Raw genomic sequence first — 15,362 nt, 5'->3', positions numbered from 1 at the left:
GTTATGAGCGTAACTGTTACACTGTAATATGTGTGATGTGAAACAAACTGTGTCAGATAAACATCAATAGATCTCAAAAAGGCAGTTATTTTTGGATGCACTGAATATTGCTTTATAGGCATGACAATGGAGATGGACTGCACACAATTCTTCTGATTTCTGACACCATGTGACATTGTAGCAATACAATTACTCCGTTTTTAGACTATCCATTACTCCGTTTTATATTATGTATCCTGACTGGTACTTGTTTGTAAATGCTATATTACAGTAGGCCTATAAAGTTGATACTAATATTATAGTTGAATTTCCCCTTGGGGATCAATAAAGTATCTATCTATCTAAAGATTTCAAAATCTTCCAAAATTATTCTTCAATGTTTCAAGAAAAGTGAGTGTTTGCATCTATTTTCAAGATAATAAGCCTAATCCTACATATTTTATCAGCATTTTATAGCATTCTGACATTTTAGTTAATGTGGAAAATTAGGCTATTCAGACCTTACCCACCATGCAAAAGGTAAATAAATAGCCTACCGTTATTTTTTTACAACTGGATATAGCCTACTTCACCTCACTTTGTTCACTTGGGTACATTTCACGCACCGTCATCTGATTTGTTTTCATTGAAAACTATTAAGCTGCAAAACACTTAGGCTAGGCCTATCTCGTGTGATAGCCCCCTCATAGGCCCTATCCTTTACATCGAGCAAAACATTTCTAACTGTAGTTTGAGGACCTCAGTTTTACTATGATTATGTGTTGGCCTATCGTTTCGGCATCTACGATTTCTGCAAACAACACAGAGAATTGTTGAATGACATTCCCGAATACCATCTTCGCGACTAGAAGTTCATAAGAATGACAAGAATCTCGTCATTGTTGAATACCACATTCAAAGATAGGCCTACCTAGGTAGGCTAAATATAAGGTGATGTAGGGTAGGCTACTGTGTCGAAATCAGTAATTCTGACCGTGCTCTCCGTGTATGGAAAGCTTTCTAGCGAATAACGAAATCTTTTTTTTTATTAAGACAAAGTTGGTGAAGTATCTTAAACAATGACTGATTAGGGAACAACGGCAACATTTAAAAACTTCCTAAGACACTCCCGTGGATAAGCCTACACGTCTGAAGCATTTAGACTACCCTTAGAAGATCTGTTAGGCTACAGCAGGAAAGGTCCGACAAAATGTAACGTTACAAGTTACGGCGATAGAAAACTGCTCGGTGAGATGCTGTGTCACAAAGTGGGCTGTGTTGTGTTCAAGTTCTACGATGATATCTATAAACAAAATTCCTATCATACAAAGTGCTCATGAAAATCCTTGTAGGTTTGTTTTGTTCCCGTCACAGGAAGTAGAAGGGAAAAATCTCAAATATGGCAAAGATTTGAAAACTTCCATACAACTGCGCCCGATCCCACAAAGCCGTAGAAACAAAGGAATGAATTAGTTTTTAAAACACGTACCTTTGACCGATATCACCTCTGACGATTGTGGCAAAGTCTTGAATGATTTGTGCATTCACTTGAGCAGTGCCTTGTTTTTGGAGAAATATTTGTTCTGGTTTGACAGTAAGGGTGGAATTCAAAGTATGGCTTTGGTATGAAATCAACGCACGCCACTGAAAAACGAAGAAAAAATGCGCAAGGTGGAGCCATGGGCAAGCGTCAGTCAGTAAAGTTGTGGGCTGATACTTTTTCTGAATCCCCTCCCCCAATTCGTTGTTTGGAGACTGGCCTACGAAGTCACCCATGGTTTAATCAACTTTTTAACCAAAGTTTTCTCCTATAAAGTGGTCGAACAGGGGGGAAATCCATGACTTAGCTGACATCCAGTGGATAGCAAAGTGGAAACAATGCAAGACAACTCTTATTTAAGTGGAGCGGTGCAGAATAAGGTTTCCGCACAAATCATTTTTTCCCTATGACTTGTAAAATGTCTCCTTTCATAATATGGTTTCTAGAACTGACTCGTTATTTTTACTATCGCTACGTGTCGTGTCCACATCACGTGTAATACAAGTTTCTATCTCACTGCCAATATAAGTCAAGACTGGTGAGACCTGCCCTCGCGTTACATTCTCAGTCAGAGAGACAACGCCATCTTCTGGGCATGGCATTTTACAGTAGCCTAGCCTAATGCAGACTTAACAAAACTGGATGTCACTGGAGTGACTGTTCAGATAAAGCAGGCTGCTTCCATTCCATCTGACAGTAGCCTTTTACGACAGCCTACATATTTTGTTAGTCCATTGTTTCTATGCATGGGCTATTTTATATTTCACGTCTTTAATAATTCAAAACAAGACACATCCAATGTGACACATAAAAATACATCAAAACACGTTAAACCTTGTCCCGTAGACCCAGCTGTAGCCTACTGTAGACTTCACTGGGAGAAATGAGCAACTGTCAAATTACACAGTAAGTCACCATGAAAAGAAGGCTAAAGCAAAATAAAGTAAAGGCATGTTGAAACAAGACAAAGTAACAATTCCCACTCAAATTGTTGCTGTCAATTACTAATGCTAATGAACACTACATTTGGAGTATACAAGGTTATCCTACACTAATATCATAAATCGTTTTTTTTTTTTTTTTCAGTGAAAAATTACTTGAATAGAAACCACAGCACAAAGTTGTTGAAGAGGTAAAGAAATAGTACATGATTGCACATGTACACCAATATTATCACTGTGTTTTAGGGCAACAATTGTGTAAATCAGATTCTACTATAATCTGGAAGATTGTATTAAGACTAATATGCTCTGACATAAGACTACGGTAATATACTGTGAAATAATAATGAGTCTGGTGGCTCAATTAGTAATGTTGATCAAATTCATGTTAAACCATTCGGTTGAAGGCTACAGTACCACACGCCTGGAAGACACTTAATCATCAGAGTCAATATGCCCTCATGAGATGAATGAAAAGTATGGCCCTTATACTGGAGGTGCATACACTCCATGAAGTTGATCATCTGAGATGGGGTGATTCTTGTTTTTGTCCTTTTAAGTTTGTTTGGGCTAAAAAAAAACTGTAATCAAAGTCTATTCACAGGCCAGTTTCCCATCAAAACTGGACAGAGCGATGGCAAAGGCTTGAACAGCGCACATGGGGTAGTTATAATCCAATGTGAAGATGTCCTCAGCCACTCTTCCAAACTGCATCACAATGTAACTGCCTGAAACATGAAAAAACGCTCATCATGATAATCATACTGTATTGTATGTTCATGATGTTTCATACAATTGATCTTGTGAGTCCTCATAGACAAAATATCAGTGTGCATGATGATGACCATTTGGCAATTATGTGTGCACTCATGAGTAATTGTGACATTTTCTTATTAAAAGTTTTCCAAAGAAAATACAAATATGTATGTATTCCAAAAGAGTGCAACTTACTGTCTTTGCTGTGGACGATCTGAAAGTTCTTCACAGAAGCTTGCGTGACCCGACCATTGAAGTTGAGTACGTAAGACGCAGTGTCATCATTCCAAACAGGAGTCTTGTTGTGCAGCTCTATCAGGTTGTCCATCTGCCTGTTCTGATAGCGCATCAGTAGCCCATCATAGTCCTGGAGCAGGCACATGGCAGTGAGTTTGACTAATTGTTATATGCATGTCCATGTTATGTAAATAAACATGATAAAGTATTTCACAGCACATAGGCACTGACATGAATAATTAACCCAATCAAATGAAATTACTATGGCTTATAACTTGACATTGTTTATATGTAATAGGAGCTCATTAATCAAAATTCAAAAATCTATATTTTACAGATATGAAGATATAAAACATACAAATTATCATGAAACCCTCAAAATCACTGTTATTTAATAGTTAAACACTCCATAAATCTCCCCAAACATTCTCAGGTATACACATACACACACAAGCACCCACACACATCCATGAGTTTGCGCACGTACACCCATGTACTCATGTATGCGTACTGATGCACACTCATGCATAACCGCAACACCAAAAAGCCATGGATGTTGGTATGGTAGTCAGGGCACATACTCAACCATAGTGATGACATTCTGTAAAACTTCAGGAAGCACACTCATGCACTTCACACATACAGGTGCCCCTCATCCATCCATCCATCCACTGTACATCACAGGTTTGGTCACTAATGCATTGCCTTTCCATGGGGGCCTTCATACAGGGGTCAAACTGACTTATATACAAATATAATGCACTTGCTTCCCTACTTAGTATATTTGGTATGGCCATATGTGAGTCCGTTATGGTTCAATGTTGCCTCAGGACAACAAAGCAGTTTTTTGTAACACCCTACATTGATATGCTATAACACGTTGTTGATAATACATCTTTACTTTCTTATATATTAATTATATTATATATTATTATTATATTATATATTCTCATATTTTTTTCTTGATTTACTGGAAGAAAAGTACTGAGAAATGCAATTTTCGCAAGGGGAAATATGGTATGGCAAGACACCTGCACAGTCCCTGAATGAGGAAGCAAAATCACTGCCTGTGAGTCATGTGACTTCTTTCTTGCAGTTGCATTGGATAGTACGGGAGTTCCCACCCCTGCTGAAGAATAATCCAATCAAATGGTTGTTTGATTTTGTTTAAACAAGCCAAATTAGGCTATGTTGCCTGGAGACAACACCGTACCATTGAGGGTTAAATTGCATTCAGAGACAAGTTTCATGTTACTCACATTGCGGGCCTGGATTGGCACTCGCTCACTGTCCTCGTTCATCCCAGGGATGACCACAGTCATCTTTCTCGGGCCTTTGAAACCCAGGACATTAGTCTCCTGCCAAATGAAAAAGTAAAAATAAAATAAAGAGGTTTGATTTGCAGTTTGCATCCAGACTCCTTTCATTGAAATTGAAAATAATGATTTCTTGACCTTAAAGTACTCACATAGATAATTGCTGCAAGCTCTTGCCGAGCATTGGACATGTCTCTGAGGGCTCGGTCAGGATTAAGACCGTTATCAAACACAGTGAACTTGGTGCCCACAAGATTTGACCTATATCACATAGAGGGTTAGGAATTGTTCACCATAGTTTGTACCACAACTGTACTACAACAAATGACAAAAGTAAAAAAACTTCAGAGGAGAACACACATGCTTTTACATTTCATGAAATACTTAAATTGTATTGTGTTGTATTTATTTAATTACAGGCTTAGTTGTTATCATTTATGTGCATGAAAAAAAACATTAAATATTTACCTCAACTTCCCCACAAAATTTTCACCTCCTCGTGACAAATCAGTGGCATCTATTGATATCAAGTAATTTGAGGTTGTGCTTTTCTTACGTTTCCTCCCAGCCAACAAAAAAGTCTGCAAACATACATTAGTTTCATAAGATTTGGAAAAAAACATTAAGTTAATGTTTTGATGCTAAGGTAAAGCTACCACTTCTTCACCTTCTTTTCATTGTCCAGGTGTATAAAGTATGTGGGGTAAAAGCCTCGGTCCATTCCCCTTTTGTCCCGCGTGACTTTGCATTTCACAGTGACCCCTTCAGGAGCAGGCTGGAGAACAAATTCTTCCAGGTCATCAAACTCTATTTCAGGCGATGGAGGTCGTTCCTCCTGAAAGGCGTTGGGAGAAACACATCGTCACCAAACCACATTTAAGATACATTTCTGATTCAACTTTTTCCATTCACAAAGATTTGCATATGGATATAGATGAAGAATATGAATTGCAAATGCATGAATGAAACTGAGCAGTGTGGAATGACCTTTCTGCTTTTTTTGCCTTTGCCCTTTGTTTTTTTAGTCGTCTCGGTGCCCTCATCATCACTGTCATCAGCTTTTGCTGAGGAGAAAGAACAGGTGTTAATTGATTGACTCCAATAGGCCTATTCATGTTGTGCCTAACAACAGGTCAACATAAACCACAGCTTCTTGCTTAAATATTTTTGTTACATCATGATTTAGCTTACATGACGTTTTGTGATATTTTTGATCTGAACTAATGGCATTACAGTTCCAGCATTATTGAAGTAGCAGTTCAGAAATCATACATTTGAACAATGTGTCAAAAAAGAAAAACAATTAGTTCTGGTCACTTACCCTTCTTCTTCCCCTTTTTGTCATTGTCCTTGTCTTTGCTCTTGTCCTTGTCTTTGCTCTTGTCTTTCTCTTTGCTCCTGTCTTTACTCTTGTCTTTGTCCCCTCCAGTTTGAAACATTGAGGCAGAACTTGCAGGGGGCTTCTTTTTGGATTTGCTAGGTTTATTCTCCGATTCACTTTCATCATCGTCAGACTTGGAAGCTGTCGACCAGTCAAGGCAAGAATACTTTCATTATTTGATATTCAACTGAATCATTTTCAGTAGTCACAAAGTCAAAGTATAAATTCACATTTTCACTATCACTGCAATCATGATATCAAATATGTTGTTTATCACCATAAAAATAAAGACTCATATGTGAGAATGCTGTTCATAGACTTCAGTTCAGCATTCAATACCATAATACCACAACAACTCATCAGCAAACTGGACAAGCTAGGATTCAGCACCTCCCTCTGCAACTGGCTGCTGGACTTCCTGTTGCAGAGACCACAAGCAGTGTGTGTCGGGAACAACACCTCAAGCACTCTGACCCTGAGCACGGGGGCCCCGCAAGGGTGTGTGCTCAGCCCCCTGCTCTTCACACTGCTAACACATGACTGTACAACCACTCACAGCTCCAACCATCTGGTGAAGTTTGCGGACAACACAACACTGGTGGGCCTCATCACTAAGGGCGATGAGGCTCACTACAGAGAAGAAGTAGACCTGCTGGCTAAATGGTGCAAAGACAACAACCTCCTGCTGAATGTCAGCAAGACCAAGGAGATTGTTGTCAACTTTCAGAGAGACCACAAACAACTGCCACCACTGTCCATCGACGGAGATGCTGTGGAGAGAGTGAGTAGCACAAAATTCCTGGGGGTGCACATCAGCGACGACCTCTCCTGGACCACCAACACAGTATCACTGACGAAGAAAGCCCAGCAGCGCCTCTACTTCTTGCACAAATTAAAGAAGGCAAGTGCCACGCCTCCCGTCATGACCACATTCTACAGAGGGACCATCAAGAGCATCGTGTCCAGCTGCATCACAGTGTGCGCATTGTTAACACAGCTAAGAGGATCATTGGAGCACCACTCCCCTCCCTGCAGGACATTTACACCACCCGCCTCACCCGCAAAGCACTAATGATTGTCAAGGACACAACCCACCCTGCACACGAACTGTTCAGCCTCCTGCCCTCTGGAAAGAGGTACAGGAGCCTCCGCTCCTGCACCACCAGACTTGCAAGTAGCTTCATCCACCAAGCAATCAGGATGCTGAACACTCTACCCACTCTCCCATCACTGACAGCCCACCAGCCCGCCAGGAACCTAGGATCCTGTCTACCCTAACCCCCAACCCCCCCCCCCCCCCCCCCCCGCCCCCAGCACCACCCACTGCTACTACTACTCTGTCAGAAGGTTACGCTAGGACTATGTAAATATACAACACAACTACCTCTATTTTTTTGATATATGTTCCATATTTCTATATTTTGATATATGTTCTATATTTCAGTCTCGCACTTTAATGTCTGAATGTGGTATGTCTGTATATATTTTTTTTTTTTATTGTCTATGGCTATGTCTATGTCTAAAGTATGTCTATGTCTGTATTTAAAGTATGTCTATGTCTGCATGGGAAAGTAAGAAACAAAATTTTCAATTCTTTGTATGACCAGTGCATGTAAAGAAATTGACAATAAAGCCGACTTGACTTGACTTGACTAAAAAGCATCTGATCACAAAATAGTTTACCTTCCTTTTTTGGGACAGGTGGTTTGTCTCCATTTATTTGAAACATGGAAACAGGCTGCTTTTTGGACTTGGAAGTCTTTTCTTTGGTGTCTGACTCACTTTTAGTGTCTGAAAAAACAACATGTTAGATGAGTGTGGGCATATTTTTAGATATTTCCAGTAAACCTGGCAATTCAATTGTGTTTAACACTTTTATCATTATGCAACATTATTCCCAACTACACAATATGGTTGTTTAAATAGTCCTGTGACTGCTATGTTGTAATATGGTTCATGTTGTAATATGGTGTAAGTTCATATTATTCAACTTATTACCATTCGCTTGAGGACACTTTTCACAATGCAATACATCATTTCCAGTGAAACTGCTGTTTCGGGAGAGGCAATTTGGCAAGTGGCAAATATTATGGCAAATATAATATATGTTTAGTTTATTGCCTTGCCTTGCCTTTGCCTTTCAATAATGTTGCATAGAAGCAATCGTAGTTAGAAATACTGTAAGTTGTGCATTATCACACATAACATTTAATACATTCTGCAAAATACTTAACAGAAAATGCTTCTTCACACACACACACACACACACACACACACACACACACACACACACACACACACACACACACACACACACACAGTTCAACATTCTATACACACCTTTGGCCTTTGACTTCTTATCCTTGGCAACAGAGAGGGAACTCTCCTTTGTGATTTTTTTCTTGGTTGTTTTTTGACCACCATCATCATCATTATTATCTTCTGCATCTAAACCTGCAGTGACAATTGAAACAATTTCAGTTTCATTCATTTAATTTTGCAGTGTACAGACCTAGACTTTTACTTGTATGTAATTTTCCAAGAGATAACAAGTCCTAATAATATAATGATCTTACTTAATTTCTTTTTGGGCACACTTTTGGCTTTCTTCTTTGTGTCCTTTTCTCCTGTTTCCTCTTTATCCTTCTCAGGTTTCTTTTTCTTCACTTTTTTTCCATCTTTTAATTTCGACACGTTGTACAGAGAACCAAAACAAAACAAAACAACATATAAATTGAATGGAAAGGCCCAAGTACTAAAGGCAAATTCATATCATACATCATGCCTTTAATACAGTTCTGTTGCAATAAAGTTTGATATATTGTTATCAGTGAATCAGTGAGCTATGAAATGGATGTGTAAAAATCTAGTTTCAAATGCATAATGTGATATGGGTAGAGAGGTGCTAGCTATGCAGCTCCCTTAGGTTTTATATTACCTGTAACTGGCTGGACTGACTTTGGGATAGGTGAGATTAAATGGGCTCCTTAAAATTAGGGGTAAAGGGTGGCACACTTAAATAAAAAACAAAACAAAGAGTGTGTGACACGTTTTTTTTCTTTGATTCTATTTTCAAGACTAGAAATTCAAGGCACCTTACAACAATCCTCAGTGTGTGTTTTAGTTTTCAGTTATATTAAATGGGTTTTTACTTTTTGAAGGTGTGCTGCCTTCTTCGTCTGAGACTTCTTCAGTCTTCTTGGCTTTTGGCTTCTTTGGTTTGGCATCTGCACCGCTGGTCTTTGCTGAATCAGCTTCTTGCTTTTTCTTTTTAGGCTTCTTCAGATCCTGTTGGGAAAATAAAAGTGAATTTTAAAGTGTGTGTGTGTGTGTGTGTGTGTGTGTGTGTGTGTGTGTGTGTGTGTGTGTGTGTGTGTGTGTGTGTGTGTGAGTAAGTGAGTGAGTGAGTGAGTGAGTGTGAGAGAGAGAGATACACAAAAACAATGTTGGGTTTGTTTTCAACATGGGAAGAGCAAACACCATAATGCTGCTTTGAGGATCAATGTGAAACCTTCGAGGAATTCTTTGTAGAAGAATTCTTTGTAATGAAAGAAAGCCAAAAGGCATCATGTGCACACTATTAAATGGATAGCATGGTGTTCACACATCAGTTACCGTTTTTTCTCAAAGTATTCTAAAAACACACTGCCGTTTTGTAATGGTTAATAAAACAGTTGTGTCTCCCAATTCTGGATGCGTCAGTGTGATCTTCAGTTTCCCCGGTGACCACATTGAGCAAGAGACCATGTAATCCCATTAGGCCAAATCTCATGTGTCTATTTCTGTCCCAGTGGATGATACAATCACACACAGGACATTTAAAAACCTGGTAAAAACGTCACTATACTATTTCCCCCAGAGAAAGTGCCTCAGTCACCAAACATGCTATTTTGAGTTTGAAAGTTCAACTGAAATCTAGTCCACTCAAAACAAGAATAACCAGGTATTCCTGCTGTTAAATAATAATGCATGGCATCTACTCATCAGCACACACATCTTTTGCCGACAAATGTGATGTTTAGGAATGACATGTTATTGTCACTAGAACTTCTGCAGGTATTAAACAAAATATTTATGTAGACCTAATGTACATAACTTGTGCAAGATAAATCTTTTTAAAAAAGCAGTTGTTAGCAGTTGTAGAAGTTTTATGGGTTTCTTTCAGAATTTCACTGAATATTTTAATTGCACGATTTGTAATCCTTACAGCTAATTTAACTGTACCAGTGAGTTTTGGGGTTAGGCCCAGCAGCACTATTCTATTGTCCTATTCTATTATCTCCTTCTACTATTTAGCATTAGCATGTGTGAAAAGAACAGTAACTTTCCAAGTTCACTTAGCATCCTTTCCAAAAGCGTAGCCTAATAGCCTGATATTATTTTGTCACCAAGTTTGAGAATAAAGCTCAAACATAAGCTCCAGAGGCAATGCTTCTTTTGCTGTTTGTTTGTTTGTTTTCCTCTCTACGCCAACGTGTTAATTGTTAAAACCTAGCAGATGCTTTGCCTAGATTTGGAGAATCATTGGTTATAAGGTGACATCACTGAGATATTCCAGTTGATAAGATTTCCCTGTCAGCATGACTAATTCTGCCATGTTCAGGGACTGTACCACCACCACTGGGGTTTCCAGAAAATAGTGTTAACCCTTAAAGGAGTACCGTCACACCGGTGTGACGGGAATGTTGAGAAATGAACATTCTAAAGAATATCTGGGTTCATTGAATTCAACATAGAATTTTAGAACCTTCAATTGTTGCGGAACTTAGAATGTTCAAAAACCTACACCTTTAAGGGTAAAGTGGCTCTTAAAAATGATAATGGGGCTTTCCCATCTTTAAACACTGACCAAACTGCTGTTTGCTCAAATTAGCATTAGCATGGAGTTAAGCATTACAAGAGTCAGTATTATGATTAGCTTCATCATAATTATAAAAAGGTTCTGTCTGTCATACAGTATGTCTTATACAGAATGTATATTATATTCTATAAGTCGCTTTGGACAAAAGCGTATGCTAAGTCACCATAACCTCATACATGTCATGCAAATTCAGACTCGCTGACTGTTATACAAGTTACAGTGACATCTCATTTCCAGTTTAGAGAAAATTGAAAACCTGCCACTCTGACACTAGACACCTGCCACTAGACACTAAGCCCTTACTTAAGAATTGAATGTCTTACTTTGCAACACTTTGAAGTGAACAAGTCAATGTTAATTGAAAAAGCAATCAATTTCACATTGAGGCTAGAATGGATGAGATATCTATCCTCCAAAGTCTCCTTTATATTTTCAGAATGGGCTTCTTTATTACACCTACGCAGTCATTTTGTTCATCCATTTCCATACGCACATCTTGAGAATCCGCAATTAACAGGTAAGAGAAAAAGTAAACATTACAGCACTCTTAATATGATTTAATTTTGATATAATTTTGATATAAATGTAAGATGTATGGACCAGTGACCGCATGCTGGATTGAAGTCATAGCTTTTAATGGCAAAAGAGTAATGGAATTATAGATATTCAGCATGGTGGTCAAAATCTTGAGTACATCAATCTGAAATCAAGGTGTCTGTTGGGAGCAGCAGTGATGGGAGCAAGTACTCTGTATTCTTGCTCCCACTTCAGTACCAAATCGTACTCTATAAATTCTACTTTTACTCTAGTTTTGAGGATTTTTAATTTTATCCAAATTACGGCCCCATTTTTCCTGTCTTCCTTCCAGTTACAAGGACAGAGTACTAACTTGGCAGTTGGCACACACATCAATAGGAATCACGCGATACTGTACCACCTCTTACATCACTGATGCATAAGGGCTGCCAGCTCTTATGCCAGTTAATTTCCACCAGTTGCACTCCACTAACTATAACATAGACACAAATTGAAGCTTTGTGTTGCACCTTTTTTTCAAAGAAAATAGCTGTAATCTAATTGACTTCTAACAATTGTTAATGTATTTGCATGCATTTATGACATATAATATTGTTTTTATCACCTTAATGTTCGATGCAGGGGGTTCAGGCCCTGGGCTCTGTAAAGCACCTTGAGACTTATTTTAATTGTTATTGCTGCTAAATTTTTTACATTTATCAACATAGAAAGTACAGAGTTGCATTTCCTCATCCAGTCATAAAGAGATACAGGTGACTAGAGGTTACAGTGAAGTCATATTCAGTCGATAAAACAACCCTAATACCCTCTTTTCCCACAGCCGTACCTTTTCTGCTGACATGTTGAATGCACTGACATTGGATCAAGGGGAGGACCAGATCGATGAGATAAAATTAAATCGTTTTTAAATCCCTCTGAGTAGAAAAGAAATCGGTGTGATTCCAAGGAGAAGTGTGTGCCACCAGGAGAAGTTGATAATAGGATTCTCAGGATAGCCATCTGGCCCAGGAGGAACCATGAGGATGGGGTAGGCGTTGGACTGTACCATTCAATGTGAGCCCACAAACAGGTGCATGCTGTCACTGGGTGCACACAATTTAATCACTGGGTGCATGCAGACTGTAAAAATATTTTTCTTCAGTCAAGCAGACTGTACAAATGTTTTTGTTCAGTCATGGGTGCATGTAGTTTAAGCACATACTCTCTCTCTCTCTCTCTCTCTTTATTTCTCTCTCTCTCACACACACATACACAGATACACACACAACATGAAAACACTCACCAGATGAGTTGTGGTCAGTGGGGAAGCACTGGGCTGGAATCTAAAGAACAACAATAGTGGGGTCACTCACAAACTATTCTGAACAAGGTGCAAAGCATACGATACATATGAGGCAAATAAGAGGAATTGTTGACATAATTTGAAGCCTTGTTACACTTTTCTTACTTGTCCATTGTCCAGACTTCCTTGAGCGTTCCCTTTTGTAGAGGCATTAGCTACTGTATTTAGCTAATTAGATGAATCAAATGTGCCCTCTACAGCTCCACTGTATGTCTAAACCAATTACACAAGATAAGTGACCACTGTCTGACTGTAGCATCACTACAAAGCTTTAGTCTACTACACTAGAGTGACTGCTCATCCCCACACCTTCTCAGAACCATATTTCAAATCAAAAACTGCATTAAAACCATAAACATTACTACGTAAAGTCATTCTATCATTTAAACAAGAGTTTAAACAAGTCTTTTCATAGTCTCCCGTCAGAATCTAAATGGCTTACTCCAAGAGGTGCTCTCCTCAGTGGGTCGAGTGAGATTGATGCTTTGTCATGTGCACACAAGCTAGCCTCCTCTGAGTAGAGAGAAGAATCCCCTCTGAGACGGCTCCCACCAAAACCCTCTTATGAAGCGCCCTTAAAGCTTGTGCTTTGGATCACCTATGGAAACCCTTAATAGGATTTGAAGTGGTTTCAGTGGGCCACCACATGGCTCCCCACTGAAACCTTTAGGATGAGGTCAGCTCAGGAAAGACAAGAGGGGAATCCTGTGATCCTTTTACCAAACAAAACCATGTACTTCAAGGATCATACTAAACTGATTTGCAAAATAAATCCTGCTTTAAAAAAACATTTAAAGAATGTTAAATAATATCTTTATGTTTATTGAGTGAGTCATTGTCCTGCATGATTAAGTAGGCCTACCTCTATATTATAAACATAATCTGCACATTATATTTGAAAAGATCTAGAAAGCTCTTAATTGGTTTGCATCCTACCTCAAAGGCTGTTCCTTCAGTGTGTCTTGGCAAGGATAAGTATCAAAGTCTCGTGACAACACCACAGGTGCACCTCAGGGATCAATTCTTGGTCCACTCCTGTTCTCCATTTACATTTCCTTAGGTGAGATCATTCACTCCCATGAATTTGCCTAGATTATGCTCAACTTTCTGTCTTCCCTGGTCACTACAATTTTCCATGCCTTAGGGGTGTTTTAGTCTGGGTGAAAGATCGGCAACCTCAACTCAATCTCTCCAAAAACTGAGATACTGGTATTCTAAACTAAGCTATTTCCCAACAGATCCGTGTCCAGGTTGGCTCATCTTCATTGATCCCTGCTAAAACGGCATGTTGGGTCACAATTGATGACCAACAACATTTTTCGTAACATGAAGTCCCAGTCACATTGGTTTATCCTATACAATATTCAGAAGATCAGGCCATAACACAATATACCACACAACCTCTTGTGCAGGCATGGTTTTGGTGACACATGCATTATTAGCTGGCCAACCTGATTACATAGTGAGATCATTACACATGTCTCTGAATGCAGCAGCACGTCTGCAGCAGCACATGGAACTCCTCTGTTAGTTACTCTTCATTCATTTAGCTAGTGTGAAATTTAAATCCCTCACTCTGGCCTATATGACACTTGGATTTGCAACTTGCTATCTTGATTCCATGATCGTTCTATGCTGGGTTTATTTCCAGCAAACCCAAAGCACCATGGCAGAATATCCCAACTGTAGCAAACCAGAAGAGAGAATGCAGGAAAGCTAATGTAAATTCAGAAAAACTAAGCTTCAAATTCACTACGCCTTCAAAGACAGACATCATGCCTATAACTCTGAGTTAAAGGATAATTCCGGTATTTAGCACTTTGAGTCCCTTTTCTGGTTTGTTTTGGGTGAACTAGAGTGGTGAACACTGTAAAGGAGTCGACACTATGGGGAGACACGGATACTGCAAATAGGTTTAAAAGCCTGAACTCAGGGAGACTTTAATCCTCGTAACTTGTTCGCATGTCAGTTTAAAGTTACACACAAGTTGCGCCACTCAACATCATCAGAACACGATAAAGTAAACAGTACACAACAACTCAACAGATAAAAGCGCAGGCTGTGACTGCAACAATACCATTCAAGTAAACACGTAATGGCTGGCTGTGAATTATGTACAACGTGGTGACCCTACACATGCCCCCCCAGAATTCACAAAGACAGACAAGTTCATCCGGTGAGGTGGGCGCAGTGCTCGGCCAAACTTGCTCTGGCCATCAGGCACTGGGCCGCAGGAACAGGAAGTTCAGGGTTCGTTGACTGTGGAAGCGCGGTAGATGGAGGACGGCTCCGCCGTGGGGGCTGGGCAATCACCACCGGAGAGTCCAAGTCCAAGTGAGAGGGTTTAAGGCGGTTCACTGACACCCGGTCTCGCTTGCCCCCGATGTCGAGGACAAAAAATTTGTCCTGTTTCCAGCACCCGGAATGGACCATCATAGGGTGGACGAAAGGGGCTGCGGTGAGCATCATGAC

The 15,362-nt window shown here is 39.5% G+C and overlaps 2 protein-coding genes across 10 annotated transcripts in view; both read right to left on the bottom strand.

Moving 5' to 3' along the window:
• The window catches only part of tead3a (TEA domain family member 3 a), a 30,255-nt gene extending 28,539 nt beyond the window's left edge, over nucleotides 1-1,716 (bottom strand). For 2 of the 9 annotated variants that reach the window (XM_042096722.1, XM_042096725.1), the window contains exon 1: nucleotides 1,469-1,716. The gene's annotated coding sequence lies outside the window, so the exon portion shown is untranslated. The remainder of the gene's footprint in view (nucleotides 1-1,468) is intronic. The other 7 variants (XM_042096721.1, XM_042096723.1, XM_042096728.1 and 4 more) reach the window with 5 other exon arrangements.
• A 581-nt stretch (nucleotides 1,717-2,297) lies between these two features.
• On the bottom strand, nucleotides 2,298-15,345 carry tulp1a (TUB like protein 1a). The gene is made up of 15 exons (XM_042097939.1): nucleotides 13,333-15,345; nucleotides 12,831-12,870; nucleotides 12,375-12,630; nucleotides 9,303-9,438; nucleotides 8,727-8,828; nucleotides 8,491-8,604; nucleotides 7,834-7,941; nucleotides 6,091-6,291; nucleotides 5,757-5,833; nucleotides 5,437-5,604; nucleotides 5,238-5,350; nucleotides 4,922-5,030; nucleotides 4,713-4,811; nucleotides 3,412-3,583; nucleotides 2,298-3,188 (listed from the first exon to the last, which is right to left on the bottom strand). Exons 3-15 carry the CDS (start codon nucleotides 12,387-12,389, stop codon nucleotides 3,055-3,057), a joined length of 1,548 nt encoding a protein of 515 aa, XP_041953873.1. The 5' UTR covers nucleotides 12,390-12,630; nucleotides 12,831-12,870; nucleotides 13,333-15,345; the 3' UTR covers nucleotides 2,298-3,054.
• Nucleotides 15,346-15,362: the final 17 nt, after the last annotated feature.

This window comes from Alosa sapidissima, chromosome 7 (genome assembly GCF_018492685.1).
Source record: "Alosa sapidissima isolate fAloSap1 chromosome 7, fAloSap1.pri, whole genome shotgun sequence".
Lineage (NCBI taxonomy): Eukaryota > Metazoa > Chordata > Actinopteri > Clupeiformes > Clupeidae > Alosa > Alosa sapidissima.
Note: the sequence above shows the minus strand (reverse complement) of the source record. Positions and strands in the feature narration are given on the sequence as shown.